We start from the raw sequence: 16,073 nt of genomic DNA on the forward strand, positions 1-16,073 counted from the left end.
TGGAATCATTTGAAACTCCGTACACGAACGCGGGAAACATCAAATCTCAAGCATGTAAAAGTACACTTTTCTATATTCATTATTGGCTGAGAAAAAAAATGTGGGGCATTACTTAATGAGCGACCCTCGTATTTGTCCGCCCCGGTCGCGTAAATAAGGATGCAGATTTAGTACTTCCTCCGCTATAGGTGTGTGTCTTGCTCACACACAAGTAGCTTGATTTACTGCAGTGACGACGTGTAGTTGACACGAACTAATTTGTGGGTCTATTGTTTGGAATTCAGATAGTACACAACCTTTAAACGTCAAATTGTAATAGAGAATATTCATGTAATGCGTCCAGCGACGACCTGAAATTGTGTCTGTTCAGAGATGTAATGGATCGGAGTTGTACCGATGCCAGACACACCGACGGTCTGTCCTGATAAAAGCCTGGATGCTGGTCTAGCGACATATTTCCCATATTTTACGAGCGATAACCGTGTATTTAGAGTCTATGAATTGCTGACATCAAATACCAGTGGAATCCGATTAAAACAAGTCAAGTTTGTGCTAGCAGTAGTAGATGTGTTTCCAAACAGTTTGGACACAAAGTTACTTCGTTGCATTTGTAAATTTTAGTTTCATTTGTCTTCTAAAACTTTTTAAACACAATTATAATAATTTCACGACGTTTATCAAAATATGACTTATATCTTGAAACCATAATTATTTAGACTTACTCATTCTATGTAATCAGTGGCAACCTTCAGTCTTTCACATTACAATGGACAGAAACCCAATAGTAACTTAATAAGTGTTTTTATCAAAACCAATGTGTCTTAATTAATAATACCTACTTTCCAGAAGGGAACAATATTTATCAACCGCACGAAATTTAGCCAAGGCACAGTGTTAACAAGGACTTACAACTATTTCTTGTGTTGTATGTGCATTGGTTGAGCCACCTTTTTACCCTGTCTTTCAGAATTTTGGAAACGAAGATTAAAAATGTGTGAAAGTTGAAACCTGACATTAATAATAAGTGTGGGTACAGACTGGGCGTGTTTATAAGTGCTGAGGTCGGTGTAATTACCATGCAGACACGAAGTAACGGGAAGACAGAAGAAATATATAACGAGAAACTTCGTAATTTCAACTTCAATTTTTTTTGGTCGACTAAAGAATCGATTAGCTAGTGGTTAGCATTTCTGCTTCGTACTCTGGGAAGTCCCGAATTTAAGTCACGGTTCAGAGACCGCCTATCCTGACTGAGGTTTCCGTGGTATTCCTCATTGTCTCCAAGCAAATGGTTGGTGGTAATTTCAATTAGACTACAGGCACTTCAATCCATATCATTTCCAGTTTGGTAGTCATCAGCCATTCTGTTGTTAGGCATTGTAGTCTGAGCTACATGCAGCGTCAGGAAAATAAGTGGATTACAGAAATGCACTCATACTTGAACTTCGTTATTATGATTTGTGTTTATTTTGGAACACAGAATTAGCTTCTACATCTGTATAAACATAATTATGTACATAATGTTACATGCCACAAACATGAATGTTGCAAAGTAGACGATCAGGGCTGCAGCTGCAACGCGATTGCGTGATGTCCCATCTCCCACAGCAAAATCACCAAACGTCCCACCGTCGCTGTCGGGAGCTTGGACCAGAGTCTCAGCATGTTCTGCGCCATCTTGAACAGAACCATTACAGTCTTTATTGGATCTGAATATTAAAGTGTTTAACCAATCGTATACTACTGACGAGAGATTTCTCGCCCCGAAACTTCAGCTACTTCTACTAAAAATATTTTGGTGTATAATGATACCAGTAGAAGTAAATTGTCTCCTTGTCAAGGAGGCTTAATTTTTTATTTTCGTCACCGCTGTGTTTGAACATGAACTAAGGACAACCTTTACTGTACCATACTTACTTCAACAAGGGGTTAATTTGGTCAGTTCCTTGTTTCTAATTTTTCAGCTATTAACATTTAAATCTAATTGTGTGGTGATTTTAATAAGTAAGCATTACGAATTACCATGGAAACATGAAAGTAGCGTATTTATTTTCAGAGTTCGCATAATTATGGAACTTTGTGTAGATGCACCCACCTGTTCAAAACTCTTGTCCGTGAAGCGAATGGCGGTTGCCTTCGCGATGTCGTCCAGGGTTTCGGGCGAGAAATTGAGGCGTAGACCAAGGATGCGCCATGACGCTCCGAGCTGACTAGCCACAATACATATGTCTCTCTCTGTGAGACGTCTCTTACTCTGCATGATATCGGCGTCTTCTCCGGAACTTCCCGTTCTCAGACGCTTGAAATCCTGTTCCAAGGCGACGGCTGTAGACAAGTAGAGGAAAAGCGTTGTTGTACACGTGCATAAGAATTTCCTTCTAATACAACTCGGCACAAGGCACAGATATTGTAACTTCGTGAAAAAGACGCCAGAATCTGTTCTCGAAGACCTTGCGTTTTAGGATTTGAGGTTTATGGCTGTGTTATGAGTTACAGCAACGTAGAACCAGAAGACGGCCATCTTCCTTCAGTTTTGTTCACGTTAGGGGAAAGATATGTATTTTAGGTGTTTGATACAAGGTGCGGGGGAAATGTTTGGGCGTGCAGTAGAGGAAGTAACAGGAGCACAATTTGGACCTCATTGGAATAGATAAATATTTGTAGGTGGGAGAATGTGTTATAAAATTGTCCAAAGCGAGAACGAATAGTTAAATTTAATTTAACTGGTGGATCATTTACAGCTGTGTGAAATTTTATATGATACCAAATTTTACTCGCTTCTATGAGGTGACAGACTCTTATGAACACTGATAAATCTTAGGGTTGCGTAAACGCCGCGGAGATTCCTTGACCCCTTGATATTTGCGGCTTTCATGGCAGTGAAGATCTGTATGGCATCACAACCCATATGACCACCACTGACCGGCTGACTAAATAATAATAACTTTATATATATTGTTTAAATCTTGTCCGTCTAATCACAATAAATTCTTATTAAATATTAAAATATTACAATAATTAACATTTAAAATATTAAATGATGTTCCTTATCGAAATATTCGATTTACATTAGACCATCATTTTTCACTGTGATGGTCTAATGTAAATCGAATATTTCGATAAAGAACACCATTTAATATTTTAAATATTTTAAATGTTAATTATTGTAATATTTTAATATTTAACAAGAATTTATTGTGATTAGACGGACAAGATTTAAACAATATATATATATATTTATTATATCACAATATGACGCAACTTTACCATCTCAATAATAACTTTATATAGAGACCCTGAAAAAATAATTAATTAGACATCAGTTACCTTTAGTTGACTGTGCAGGTTTTTGGAAGGCCTCTGTAACTCGACGCCAGGAACGACGCGCAGCGTGATGTTCACTTGTTCTCAGGGACCAGTTTGCCATTCTCCCAACTGTTGAAGTGTAGACTGCCGTGTATCCTGAGGAAGGCATGTTTGAACACTTACAAAGTGATGTACTGAATACGCGTCTCGTCTGAGCCACAGGTCTATAAGTACTGAGGTACAGTCGGTCGGCGGCAGGTAGGCAAGGGCGAAACAAAAGAACTGACCGACGCCGAACGCGGCATCAGATCTAATATGGCGTCATTAATATTGTGGTTTTCGTGCGGTGTTGTCAGTTTATGTGTTATTTTAGGACGAAATGGCAGATTACTCACCTTCTGACCTTCGATTTGGCCGCCTTAAGATTTGTTGAGGGTTCCTTAAAAGGGCTTACAGTTTTCTTTGTTATCATCAGCTTTAGCGGTCATCTTTGACACACAGCGCACTTGTGTGTTGCGTCCTTATGAAAAGTAAAGGGCACTTAGCTTACTTTATAAATGCCGTCTGATATTTGACGCATATGCACACTTGTTATTGCAAAACCATTCAGCTGTGTAAAGGCCTGTACGCACTAGGGCACATGTTGCGATACAAGTTGAGCGACTTGTATCAGGGGACATGAAACACCGATACATCCGTCCACATTGTATGTTAAGATGTCGGAAGAGGTGGTGCTGTTGACCTGTGCATTTAGCTGAAAAGAAATCGAAGCGCAAAAAGAGAGTGTGGGTAAGAAACTTTTTAGAAGAAAGGGATAAGCGTTGTGAACTCTCAAACCTACAGATGTCAGACGGATCATTTTGCAACTTCACCAGAATGACGACTGATTTCGAGGTACTGTTGAAAATGGTTGGGAGTTCAATTGCGAAGACTGTCACAAAATTTCGAGATTCAGTGGAACCAGAGACAAGATTAGCCATAATCTTTAGATTTTGGCTTCTGGGGATTCCTATACATCTCTGATGTATACATTTATTTATTTATATTTATTCCACCTGAACATTGGCTGTGTTGGCTTAAAGTGTCTGATGAATCGCCAGGGTCCACATTATTCAAAATAAATTAATAAATAAATAAATGCAGGTAGGCAGACCAAGCTGGAACATACACTTCATCAGCTGATGCACCACTCTTCATAGAATTTTGAATCTTCTTTCTTTCGCGCATAAACTGTAAGCGAATGCTGTGCATTTTCGCTTCGATGATGTTTCGTGGTGTTCCCATTTCTTCCGCGATGCTGTTCCATGCATCTGTTTTTTTATTCCGATTTTTATAATCGGCATGTTGCCAGTTCCATAGACATTGATTTCCATGGTATAATTCAATCAATTTTAAAACACGATCGTTCGACCACTGTACATTCATTGCTGGTCCCTCGACACGTCCACACTGCACGCAAGCTATTGCAACACTCGAGACGTCCTTTGATGTTCCTTCGTGTTGCCGCCTCTCAACCGATAACCGGGCACATGATATTTGTTGCGGAACACACTGCGACTTGTCGAGGCACATCAAGCGACTTTGTGCCGATACAATATGCCGCGACATTTGTACCCTAGTGCGTACAGGCCTTAACTCAACACAGAGCCCTGTTTTTTTTCTTTTTACAGTGTTATGTATAAAACGGAAGTTACACTTAATATTCAACATAAATTATTACCATTCTATTCAATTAAATATTTATAGCGATAAATGTTTCAAATTCAAACTGTGCTTCAGAATTCTGTCCGTATCTTATGCTGTATCCGGGTTTCTTTCCCTGAATTTATTATTATTATTATTTATTTATTTCCTCTAAGTGTAGAAATGTTTTTTGCCATGAACCAGTTCTGAGAAAACTGCTGATTCCCATTCGAATTTTATTTGGGCAATTGGTAACATAAATGACTCCACAGAGCAGAGGCCTTACTAAGAATCTGCTCGTCGCTCAGCCAATAGCGACAATTTTCCGCCGCGTATGGAAAGCTGAGAGTTCATTACCGAGTTCACAAAAGACAGCCACCGATCTCTATCGTGATCCACATTAAACTCGCACGAAAAGCTTTATTGTAGACCGCCAATATCGACTTAAGCCCTTTAAATCCCAGTGGAACGTGTGTCACCTGCGTTAGAATAATCTCTAACTCTGTTTTACCCAATGTATTTGCTTGTTTCATATTATTTTCGAAATAAACAGCGATTATTCCCTCAAACGCATAGACCTAGACAGGATTCACATTACGAACATGTCCAGTGTTATTAATTAAAACGGTAACATCTGATATCATCAGTGTTTTGCGAGATTTGAGCTTCTCACTGCAACGTGAATTGAGATGACTGTCTTCTGAGACGTAGCAACGTCTAGTAGATACCGACCGACGTTTCAGAGGAGCTTGCTGTTGTCGGTCAGTGTCTGATAGACCAAATGGTGCAACCTTCCAGAAGACAGCCACCTCGTTAAGGGAATTTCATTTGAAATTGTTACGTTCTTGCAGCAAACCGCCCGGTTCTCGGAATCGATTGTTACAATTAATTTAGCGATTATTGGATGCGCCAGCTTCCTTTGTGAATGATTCTCTTTCACGTGTTTATCTTCGGCCAATCAGGACTGTTGTTGACGTCACAGTTCGATTTGTCGACAGTGAATCACGGGAGAAGAAATTGATTCGAGGCTACCTTGGATGTTTGATGCACAGAATGCAGGATACAGAGAACGAAGTGGACGTACAAGAACTTGGAAATGTGAAATGGGAGATCGGTAAGAATGTGATGTACAAAGGAATCGATGAAAAGATGTAGAACAATTCGTAGGAGAGGTGTGAAATTGTCAGCACATAGAAGAAGAGAACCAGACACCGTGTGAGGAGGAGAAAACGAAACGGACAAAGATTGTGATAAGAAGGAAAGAAGAACAGTAGCACTTACTATTCGTTTGAGTTCCGCAAATTATTCTTGCGATCGTTGTGTGAATGGTCCAGAGAACTCTGCAGCACCAGCTTCGGATTCACTCTTTGTCTTCTACTTCAGACACCTTCTTGAGGTAACAGCGAAACATGGAGAATGCCCTGTCCTTCATAACCACCGCCGCGTGTCTCATCTGACGAAAGCTGTCACTACAGAGGATTCAGTGAAGGTACACGACATAAACTGCTCATCCTTCACGAGTTTTTCATTTATATTCACAGCAATCAGACTGAACTAGCCACAGAAGTAGATTCGTTGTCGTTAAATAATTAAACAAGCATCATTCTTGATTCACTTTTCACTCGCCGTACGATGTTAACCACTACACATGATAAAGCGCCGTTAAACATAACCCACAGAGATGCGTTATTATCTGCCCTCGGCTCCGTAGTGAGGCAAAGTGTCACTTATGGAAAGCCAGGCGGAAAGTTCCGTGACGTGAGTCCGTATTGCAAGGCCCAAGACCTCCTAATTGCATGCCTGTAATCTTATCTTTGTGTATCATTCAGTCCACGTTATCTGCAGTGCAGTATTACACACCTAACACCAGATACAAAAAAAAAAGGTTTCAGTTAGAACGTCGTGACTAAGTTTGTGTTAACACCACCGGTGTAATCGAATCCCACCGCTGGACACGATCCTGAGCCAGTTCAATCCATCATTCATACAAGCTATTTCCCTGGGATCAGTTTTCACATCGTCCTGGATTGAGCACATTCGAGTATCGACAACGCTTCAAACCGGCGGTCGGCATTGGCTATTGGTTCTTTGTTGAGGGCCGCAGAAAGATGATGATAAGCGAGATTGTTCTTTTCTTTTAACTTAAAGGCTAAAGGGGGAAAGCTGCATTTCTCCATACAACTAAGTTTATCGTAAAGCCTTTCTTTGTTAACTCATTGTTTCTGAGTGTCGGCAGAAAGAGTTGTCATGGAGCCGTGGTTCACCCCGATATGATCGATGCGTAGCAGACTGCGGAATTGCTGTCATAGGGTCAGCAGGTTTCTAAAGAGTGGCCGCTTGCTGGGATTAGCATTGGACCTGTAGCAAGTTGATGCCGCTCGGCGGAAAACTTCAAAGGTTAAAGCAGGAAATACCGAATCACTCCCCACATTTTCCGTTACTGGTTTTACTTTCCCAGTTGAAACAGGTTCTGTAGGCATAAATGGGGGATTATTCTGCTTCCAAACACTAGTTTCACTTTAAAAATGCACGAACTTCCTAACGCAGATCCCCTTTTTCACAAGCTAATAGTCGCTAAGCTAGTCAAATTCCGTACCTTGTATGAAACACGCGGCTTCTTTACCTTAGATAACGAACCTACCATGTTCATAAAAGTCTTACTTTATTTTCCTCGTACCGTTAAGGCAAATTCCCTGCTAGAACTTTAAATAAGCCACGACTCTTCTTCCGCACCCTTTCAAATCAAAATTCGTTAAACGGTGTATAGTCTGGCACAAAGTGTTTTTAAAGCATTAACAGTGTTGTTTGTATGCATGATTTATATATTTTATATAAGTCATATGGTAGTTGATGTTGTTACCGGCTGGGCTGTTGGAAGTAGTTTAGACCGTGGTTTAATACTACCGTTTCTCACCAGATGGTTCTAGCAATACGTGGATGACGTCATACTCCATTATGTTGCCAACATTAACATGCAGTTCCCGAGTTATGTGTTATATGGTGGTTAAGTATTGAGATAGGTAGATTATCTGCGTTTAGAACATTCCAAAATCTAGAGTATCGTAATTCCTTTAGCAGCACCAAGTCAGTGGAAATCGTGCACTACGCAAACACACTGTTCAAGCTCGCTTGTTCTCGTATGTGCCTTGGCAATCCATACTACCGTTATTTCAAAGATGGAAGTAGCTCGGTACTAGAAGGTCTGAAAGTTATTTGTTGGCCATATTTGGTGTTTTCCCTGTTATAAATGTGTAGTTCGACGTGAATTCATCTTTATTAACATATATTGTAGGTATGTAATTTGTTGTATTGACGAATATTTCTGTTTATTTAAGTTGGAATGCAATATGTCGGAATGTATGATTTTACATTGAACTATTTAAATTACGGCGATGTTACTTGAAAATGACAGGATTGCGACATTGGACAATTTGCAGAATGAGATTCGCACAAAAAACTTTTCTATTGATACTAGTGATAATTTCACGCCATGTTTTCAAGTTTTTAATGTCATCAGCGGTACAACTATGTTGAGCACCCACAAGTTTATTGGTTCATCAGTAGCCTGCTTTTAGCAGAATACCCACAAATTTCTTTATAGTTGGTTTTCCAAGCTTTGAGTTTTCTCTTTCTAAGCTTGATGTTATTGTTTTTGTCGTTGAGGAAGTTTGGAGCAAAAATTTGACCAGTTGCTGCTTGTCTTCTGTAATTGCCCCATTGTAGTGACAATCATTCAGTATTTACTTTCACTCTTTTAAATTGGTATCATTACAGTTTGTATTAATGTTCTGGGTTGAAGAGTAGTCCTTTATAAATGTTTTTAATAAATTTGCAGCCAGCAGACAAAATCATTTTTTGTATCGTGTGCATATTTCAATATTTGTTAGAGAGGATTGTGAACCTGTAAATTACCTGTATAATCATTCATTAACTATAGACATTTTTCTAGTCAGGTGTAATGTTAATTGTGAAACTGCTGTACAGCAAAGGAGGCAAGTCAAACTAAATTATACACCAATTAAGTTTTCGCAGACAGAATTATGTAAAAGACCATTTTACCTAATTGCTTCTACCATACTACATGGCGCAATAACACAGAAGACAGCCATCTTTAAATCTCTTTAATTACAAGGGAATGTGTTAATGACGGTTTATTAAATATTGATGTAATGTATGGTCTGAAGCTTTCATGGTGACTAAGTATAATGACTTCTTCTTGGGCTCCCAACCATGTAAGGTGTTTCCTTCAATAAACTACCTGAACATGAAGCCAGCATGCACAATAACAACAAAGAGGCAGACTCATAAAGGTATGGTGCAGTATCTTAACGGCCATACAAAATATAATGTGTTCTTCCCCTAACACAAGACCAAGTGTCACACACGTGCAGAACAGTTGAAACAATTTTAGTTTCGTGTATTTTGAACTCTACATTTTCAGATAGCATAAGGAAGACTGAGTAAACAGTCCCTGAATTTAGTCTGCTCTTAATTTCCTTGTGAATGGAATTCTGGTTTTTCTACTGTTTCCAAATATTTGAACTTTGCCCCACTTTAATTACCTTTGTAATGTGTTATAATTTTTGACAGTGTCCATATGTCATTGTACCGTTCCGTATTTTCTTATTTGACAAGTATGAAGTATACCAACATGAAACTGCCATATGTATTCATTGACTGACTAAAATTGTCTACTATTGGTACCTTGAAATTTAATGTTCATAATAGCAGTGACTTTTTAATTGCATATTAAAAGTTTTGGTGCATAAAATTCTTACATTTTGTTGTGTTAAATGTGTGACATCTGGTTTTTCTAAAAATATCATCTTAGCTTCCCTGGTTGTCAGTGGTTAGGTTCAGTCCATATTTGTGATTTGTGTAAATTATAAACAGAAAAAAATATTGTTTGTGTATAGATGAACTGAGAGTTTTTCACCTTCAAACTTTCACTGAAAGTATAATCATGGGAAAGTCCTTGGTGTGTGAGACCATTATGGGCAACCCTCAGTGACCATAATAGAAGTCTTGGGCCACACCTTGCTGGAAACATCTTTCTCAGTTTCAGTTCAGGATAGTCATTTATCATGCAGTTAGGCCCATAGTCAGATGCTTATTCAAAGTTGTTTGCCAGTTACAGTACAATAGTCCTTGTAAGATCGGTCTGGAGTAACACACTTCTTCCCAAAATGTTTATACTTTCTGTGGTTCATGTGAGTGGCATTGTTAAAGTCAATAGATTGGGTAATATTGTTTAGCTTGTGGTAAGGTAGAACTGTGATACTGTTAAACACACTAAAATAACACGTATGAAATAGCAGGTATGCATCATTTTGAAATGACCCAAAAATGCGAACGTAAGAAATTTCAGTACATGTATTTGGTATCAGAGACGTTGTATCTTAGAACTGCAGAATTCAGATTATAGGTGAAAAATATTTAGTGCTGGTTACATAAAATAATTGTAAAGTTATAACCTTATAATATTGATACAAATTGATGACAAAGGTATTTCAGGCAACTGTTTTTTATATCCATCATGTGGACTATTTAATTTTCTCTTCTTCTCTGTTTCACCATAAATCTCATATGTTCAAGATAGCGACTGGTTGCAGGCTCTTCTGAACCCTTGGTTTAAGTAAACTGTGAGAATTTTTTTAAATAGGTCATTGACTGTCAACATCTTAAGAAATATTCTGCCCCTTGTAGTTACACATCAGAAGTTTGTTGAAGCTATTCATTAATATGTATTTTTTGGTGAATTGAAAATATTGTTTGAAATGTGATGAAGTTCCTGGAATGCCTGCATGTCACATCAGGTAGCAAGAGGAATAACCAAGCAGCATCATGTCTGTGGTTGTGTGTTGGTTAAACTAATAAGGTAGTAGTGAAGCAGTGGCAATTACGCAAGTGTGTGTTTTGTCTTGGCAGATAAAGGAGTGATAGTTTTTTGGAGCAGTGTATTATATTTTATGCAAAGTTAGGCAAAAGTGCAAGTGAATCTCAGCAGATGTTAACAGATTGCAGTGCTGATGCCATGAAAAAGTTTAGTTTAAGTGGCATAAAATCATAAGAGGGTCGGGAAGATTCCAAAGACAATGCAAGAACTGGGTGTCCAAAAACTCTGGACAGATGAAAATGTAGGAAAAGTGAGGAAATTGGTTTGTTATGACAGATGATTAAGTGTACAAATTGTAGCAGAGCAACTAAATTAGGAAGAGAAACTGTGAGGAAGGTTTTGACTGAAGATTTGGGAATGAGGAAAGTTTCAACAAAGGTGCCACGAATTTTGTCTGATAACCAGAAGTAGTCGCGGTGCGAGGTTCTGTTCTCTCTTGTCAGTTGGTGAAATGAAACAACAACAGCGTACAAATGGAAGACGTCACTGAGACCAATAAAGACGCACGCATTGAGCCCAAGTGAAGACTGATTTGTCTTCCCTTCTGATCACAAGGGCACTGTTCATGTTGTTGAACGTGGTTGAACAGTGAACCAGCATTTTCATTTTGAAATATTGGAAAGGCTGTTTGTTGGAGAAGACCTGAACTCTTGCCTGATGCTAGGATCTTGATTCATGACAGTACACTTGCTCATGATACGCTTGCTGTCAGATATTGGAATTGGGCCATCCATTATGTGTGCCAGATTTGATCCCATGCAGCTTAATCTGAAGACACTGAAGGACCTCAGATTTTCAGGCCTTGCGAACACTCATGGACAACCATCCTGATGAGCATTCCAGAAGAGGAGTTTCAGAAATGTTTTGAGTAGCAGAGACTGATTCACTGAGTGTATTCATGCACGAGGAGACCACTTTGAAGGACTGCAACCATTAGTATGCAAGTAATTAAATGCAGCTTTTACAGGGGCATTTGAGGAACTAAATTGTCACACATTGTACGTTAGTCCTTGTTCTTCATTGGAAAATTATATATCTACTAGTCAGAGTCAAGACTAGATTCTGCATTGCTTCCTAATTGATATCCAGCAACTTTTGGTTTTCATTTTATGCTCATGTGAACCTTGGACATTATATGTATCAAAAGTGATTGAACTGCATTTTTGCTATCTTTTGTGGTCCAAAATGTTCAGTGCTTGTCTGGAATCCCCATGAAGTTTGGTTTCTGACAGTGCAAAATTGTTTTCTTGGACTTTGTCTATCAGCTTAATTATAATAAAATTTTACGGAGCAGAATCCCCATATTCTCTTGATTCCAGTGCTCCCCACAGGTTAAGAACTCTGGCACTGTTGCTTGCTGGGAGCCAAAGAAAATTTGGCCTTCCTTCATTCTTTTTTGCGGTGTCTGGTGGAAGGTCTCTGGTACCATTTTTTTCTGGTTTTTACCATCTATGAAAGTGTATTAAGAGTGGTGAGTCCAGGTTATGATGGTAGAACATTTTAGTAAATATTAAAAAAACAGATGTTACAAATAACTCCTTCATTAATAAACTTGTAATGTAAATAAGGAGGTTAATTGTATAATAGACAACAGCCATCTTTACAATAATGTATGAACGAGAACTGTATTTGCTGCAACATTGAAAGGAAAGACGCTGCATGACAGAAGAGAAGTGAAGAGAAGAAGAGAGAATGGATCAGTCTAGCACACTTGGAGGAAGAAGACCAGATCAAGGTAAAACGTAAGATAAGATTTTAGTATGTGGTCTTGCCTTTACTGATGCAGTTACAGAACAGAGTTTTGGTTAAGAGGTAAAGTTGTGGCTGTGCTTAAGCTTCATGCCTGAAAGGTGTGTGGAGGAGTTGTGGTAACTCTCAATTCTTAGCCTCTTTGCTTAATGGGATGAGTGTGGCAAATAGCTGCCAGAGAGATCCCAGACCCATTCTGGGGGCATGGTGGGGAAGAGAATTGTTTTGCCCTTGCTTCAAATCAAACTCAGCCAAGTTTTGACTTAAGGAAACTATTTGTGGTGCAAACATTCAGACTTTGAAGGAATTGGTTATTGCAAAAGTTTAAGAGGATAGGAATATCTCTTGTTATGTAGTGTGTTGAAAGCAGTGGCTGAAGTTCCAAATTCAAGAGGTCATCCCTCAGATTAAAAATATAAATACATCTTGGCATAAAATCATGTAGTTCAAAAAGTATGTTAACTCATGTAGGTAGTTGCATACAGAGCAGCCCTACTAATTGAGGATAAGACTAATTGATTTTTCACATTCCTTTAATACAGAAATTTTGTGCAAAGAGTAATTAATGATGCTGCCCTTTTGCTGCTGGCACACAATTGGTGGAATTCCCCACTTTTTATGGAACCTGAGGGTTTGTTGTGTTCAAATGAGACTGCCACTGGTTCTTATTATGATCCAGATGAATCTCGTCCGCATGCTAGTATGTATTCCCAGAATTTAATCAGATCTTGATATCTCATTGAATACAGTTTTGATTTGTTACCAGATATTTGGACTTTGCCAGATTTTTAACCGTCGAACTTAATCTATCAGAAATGTTGAAACTTTGACTTTAGAGCTTCGAAAATTAAGAAATCAGTTTCCCAGTGGGATATAAAGTAATTCATGCTTAAGAGTGGATTATATTGCTAAAATTTATGTAGTTTACAAAACTATACCTGATCTTCATGGGGATATGAATCAAGCAATCATAAGTGTTGTGTTCTTGCCACAATACAGAATGATAAAAAAAGTTGTGCAGCCCATTCCTGGCACGTTCTATTTAGACAACTAGCTCTGAAAATGGATGTCCGTTATGCTTGAAGAGTATAAATAAACATGAAAGCAGGAGAGTCCTGGCCCAAGAGCTGCCGCGTACTCAAGAATAGCGAACGTATTGAGTGTTGTTCATTTTGTTAGGATCAAAGTACAATATGTACAAAGGCTATGAAGTGGTAACGGTCAGTGTTTATGTTCTCTAGGTATATTTCTTTAGATGATAACACTTGCACTTCTCATATTGCACAAAAGGAAGGGCAGTGTCATGGTAGCCTCTTAGTGCACATCTTTCCGTGGAAAGTGCGGAGTTTGAAATTTGGTCCTTAGTCATGTTTAGTAGAGGTTTTAGTATAGAGCCATGTTCCAGTTGATAATGTGGTCTAGTTTGGGATGTCCTGAGTTGCTAGGATTACAGCTGCAACCCTCCTGATTATTATTATGTAGGGCGAATGTTCCAATTTGTAATTTTGTCAGTTATTTGAAAGATGTGGGTTTAGTTTCTTGCCTCTGAGTGAATCGACTTTTCATAACTGACTACAGTAATTAGAATCCTGTTAATCTTGTTCTTGCACTTCACACTTGAAAATGATTTGTATCCCCCCCAAAAAAATGAAATACAAATTTGAAAAGTAAAAAGCCTCAGCCTTTTATATTGCCTACTATGATGGAAAACTTCAAATTTTGCTTTTATGGGTTAGAGTTGTCATGTGTCTAGGTGCTTTTGCTCATTCACAATTTTATTGCCTTTTAGAATTCTGAGTGTTGAACATTTGTTATTAAATTATGTGTCATGGTTTAATGATTACATATTTGTTTATAAAGACCTGCAGGCCCCTGTATACACTAAATTTATTAAAACTGTAGAATACCTTGTATGGAAAATTGCGTGTAGTCTGTACTCTTTCAGTTGCAGTGTGTAGTATGTCATTTTACATTTTTAGGTATTCAGCATAATTATAATTATAAGAGCCACAAGCATAAATGCATATACCTGTTTCTTATTCAGGAGGCCTCAGTTCATATCTGAGCCCAGAAACGAGGTTTCTTGATGGATGTATCAGTCCATCCAGTGGAGGGAAGATTGTACCTTTAAAGATGGCTGTAGTCTGGTAGAAGTTTACTGACATTTTATTTGCATTTAGCAGTGCAGATTGACAGTAGCAAAAAGATGACCTGTCTGTTCTGTAATTGCATCAGTCTGTTCCGCTGTTTCTTTGTCAACGTTTCTGCCTTTATATTCTTTATAGTTCTTAACCAGTATAGTATTTTATAAACTGAATTTCTCCTGTGTCATGCTTGTCATGTATCAGTCATTCATACAATGCTGCTAATTTATTACCATTCTTCATGCATAACTTAGGGGTGGGGGGAAGACTATTGGAATATGTGGTTTGGGGTACTGTGTGTTGATGTGTGGAAAAATGTCTGGTACAAAGAATATGAGAAATGCTATGGGCACAGGTTCTCAGCATATTATCTTGTTCATTTTTGACTATTTTGTATTGGCCTTTTAATGGAAATTCACTCTCATTAATGGTTGCCATAGCAGAGGCAATGTTATTAATAAGATACAATAGGGAGACATGTATTTCTTATTTTGAGGTTAAGTGTGGTGTAATAACACCACATTGAATTGTGTATGTGGTTTACAACAAACATATTAAGTCTGTCATTCATGTCAAGGTATAGAATTGTCTGCATTTCACTTTTCTCCTTTATCTTACATGTGTCTTGTATTTCTGTGTCTTGGAATTCCTTTCTAGTGTGCTGATTGTTTTTATTAAGCAGTGTTTGTGGTTTACAACAAACATATTAAGTCTGTCATTCATGTCAAGGTATAGAATTGTCTGCATTTCACTTTTCTCCTTTATCTTACATGTGTCTTGTATTTCTGTGTCTTGGAATTCCTTTCTAGTGTGCTGATTGTTTTTATTAAGCAGTGTTTCTGAAGGTATGCATTTTAATAGTATCAAGTGTCTTATGAATTGAAAAAGCATGTCCAACTATTAATTTTATTCAAATCACTTTAAAAATCAACAGCTGGACAACAATATTTCAATGCATACATTAATGTGCTGTTTCTAGTTCAATAAAGTTTTAGCTGTGTTAGCGTGCCACGTATTGGCAAGAGAATTCCCGATTATGCATTACCTTATAAAATTCCTGACCTACTTAATAATAATATTCTTTGTCTGCTTCAGTGCATGCATGCGCCATCTCTTATTGGCAATCGGTACTATAATTTCCTTGAGTGCATGCTCATGCCATCTATTGCAATAGTTGGAACTATGAAATATGAGAAATTTAGCGTACAAATCAAAATTCCTGCCAGGCTAATAAAATTTTTTGCCTCTTCAAAGTGCATGCATACGCCATCTGTTGCAGGTAAATGGTACTATAA

The 16,073-nt window shown here is 38.1% G+C and overlaps 2 protein-coding genes across 4 annotated transcripts in view; one reads left to right on the forward strand and one right to left on the reverse strand.

The window, feature by feature from the left end:
- LOC110838906 (uncharacterized) overlaps window positions 1-15,805 on the forward strand; it is a 253,543-nt gene extending 237,738 nt beyond the window's left edge. The window contains exon 14 of one of the 3 annotated variants that reach the window (XM_087358251.1): window positions 5,952-15,805. In XM_087358251.1, coding sequence (XP_087214377.1) covers window positions 5,952-6,010 — 59 coding nt within the window. In that variant the 3' untranslated portion in view covers window positions 6,011-15,805. Of the gene's footprint in view, window positions 1-967; window positions 1,452-5,951 lie in introns of those variants that run through there. The other 2 variants (XM_087358254.1, XM_087358252.1) reach the window with 2 other exon arrangements.
- LOC110838912 (uncharacterized) lies at window positions 1,436-6,411 on the reverse strand. The gene is made up of 4 exons (XM_022082574.2): window positions 6,271-6,411; window positions 3,328-3,462; window positions 2,096-2,325; window positions 1,436-1,677 (listed from the first exon to the last, which is right to left on the reverse strand). The coding sequence occupies exons 2-4, from the start codon at window positions 3,425-3,427 to the stop codon at window positions 1,561-1,563; spliced, it is 447 nt and encodes a 148-aa protein (XP_021938266.1). The 5' UTR covers window positions 3,428-3,462; window positions 6,271-6,411; the 3' UTR covers window positions 1,436-1,560.
- Window positions 15,806-16,073: the final 268 nt, after the last annotated feature.

Source organism: Zootermopsis nevadensis, unplaced genomic scaffold, assembly GCF_977971745.1.
Source record: "Zootermopsis nevadensis isolate Lab colony 2312 unplaced genomic scaffold, Znev_1.0 Znev_ptg000029l, whole genome shotgun sequence".
In the NCBI taxonomy this organism is placed as follows: Eukaryota; Metazoa; Arthropoda; class Insecta; order Blattodea; family Termopsidae; genus Zootermopsis; species Zootermopsis nevadensis.

What these genes read in the sequence shown, in the direction of transcription:
- LOC110838912 (XM_022082574.2), bottom strand. Translation starts at nt 3,427, where the DNA reads ATGGCAAACTGGTCCCTGAGAACAAGTGAACATCACGCTGCGCGTCGT. An exon ending in ACCTGCACAGTCAACTAAAG is followed by an intron (nt 2,326 to 3,327) that starts GTAACTGATGTC and finishes ACTTGTCTACAG; the next exon opens with CCGTCGCCTTGGAACAGGAT. An exon ending in CGGACAAGAGTTTTGAACAG is followed by an intron (nt 1,678 to 2,095) that starts GTGGGTGCATCT and finishes GTTCTGTTCAAG; the next exon opens with ATGGCGCAGAACATGCTGAG.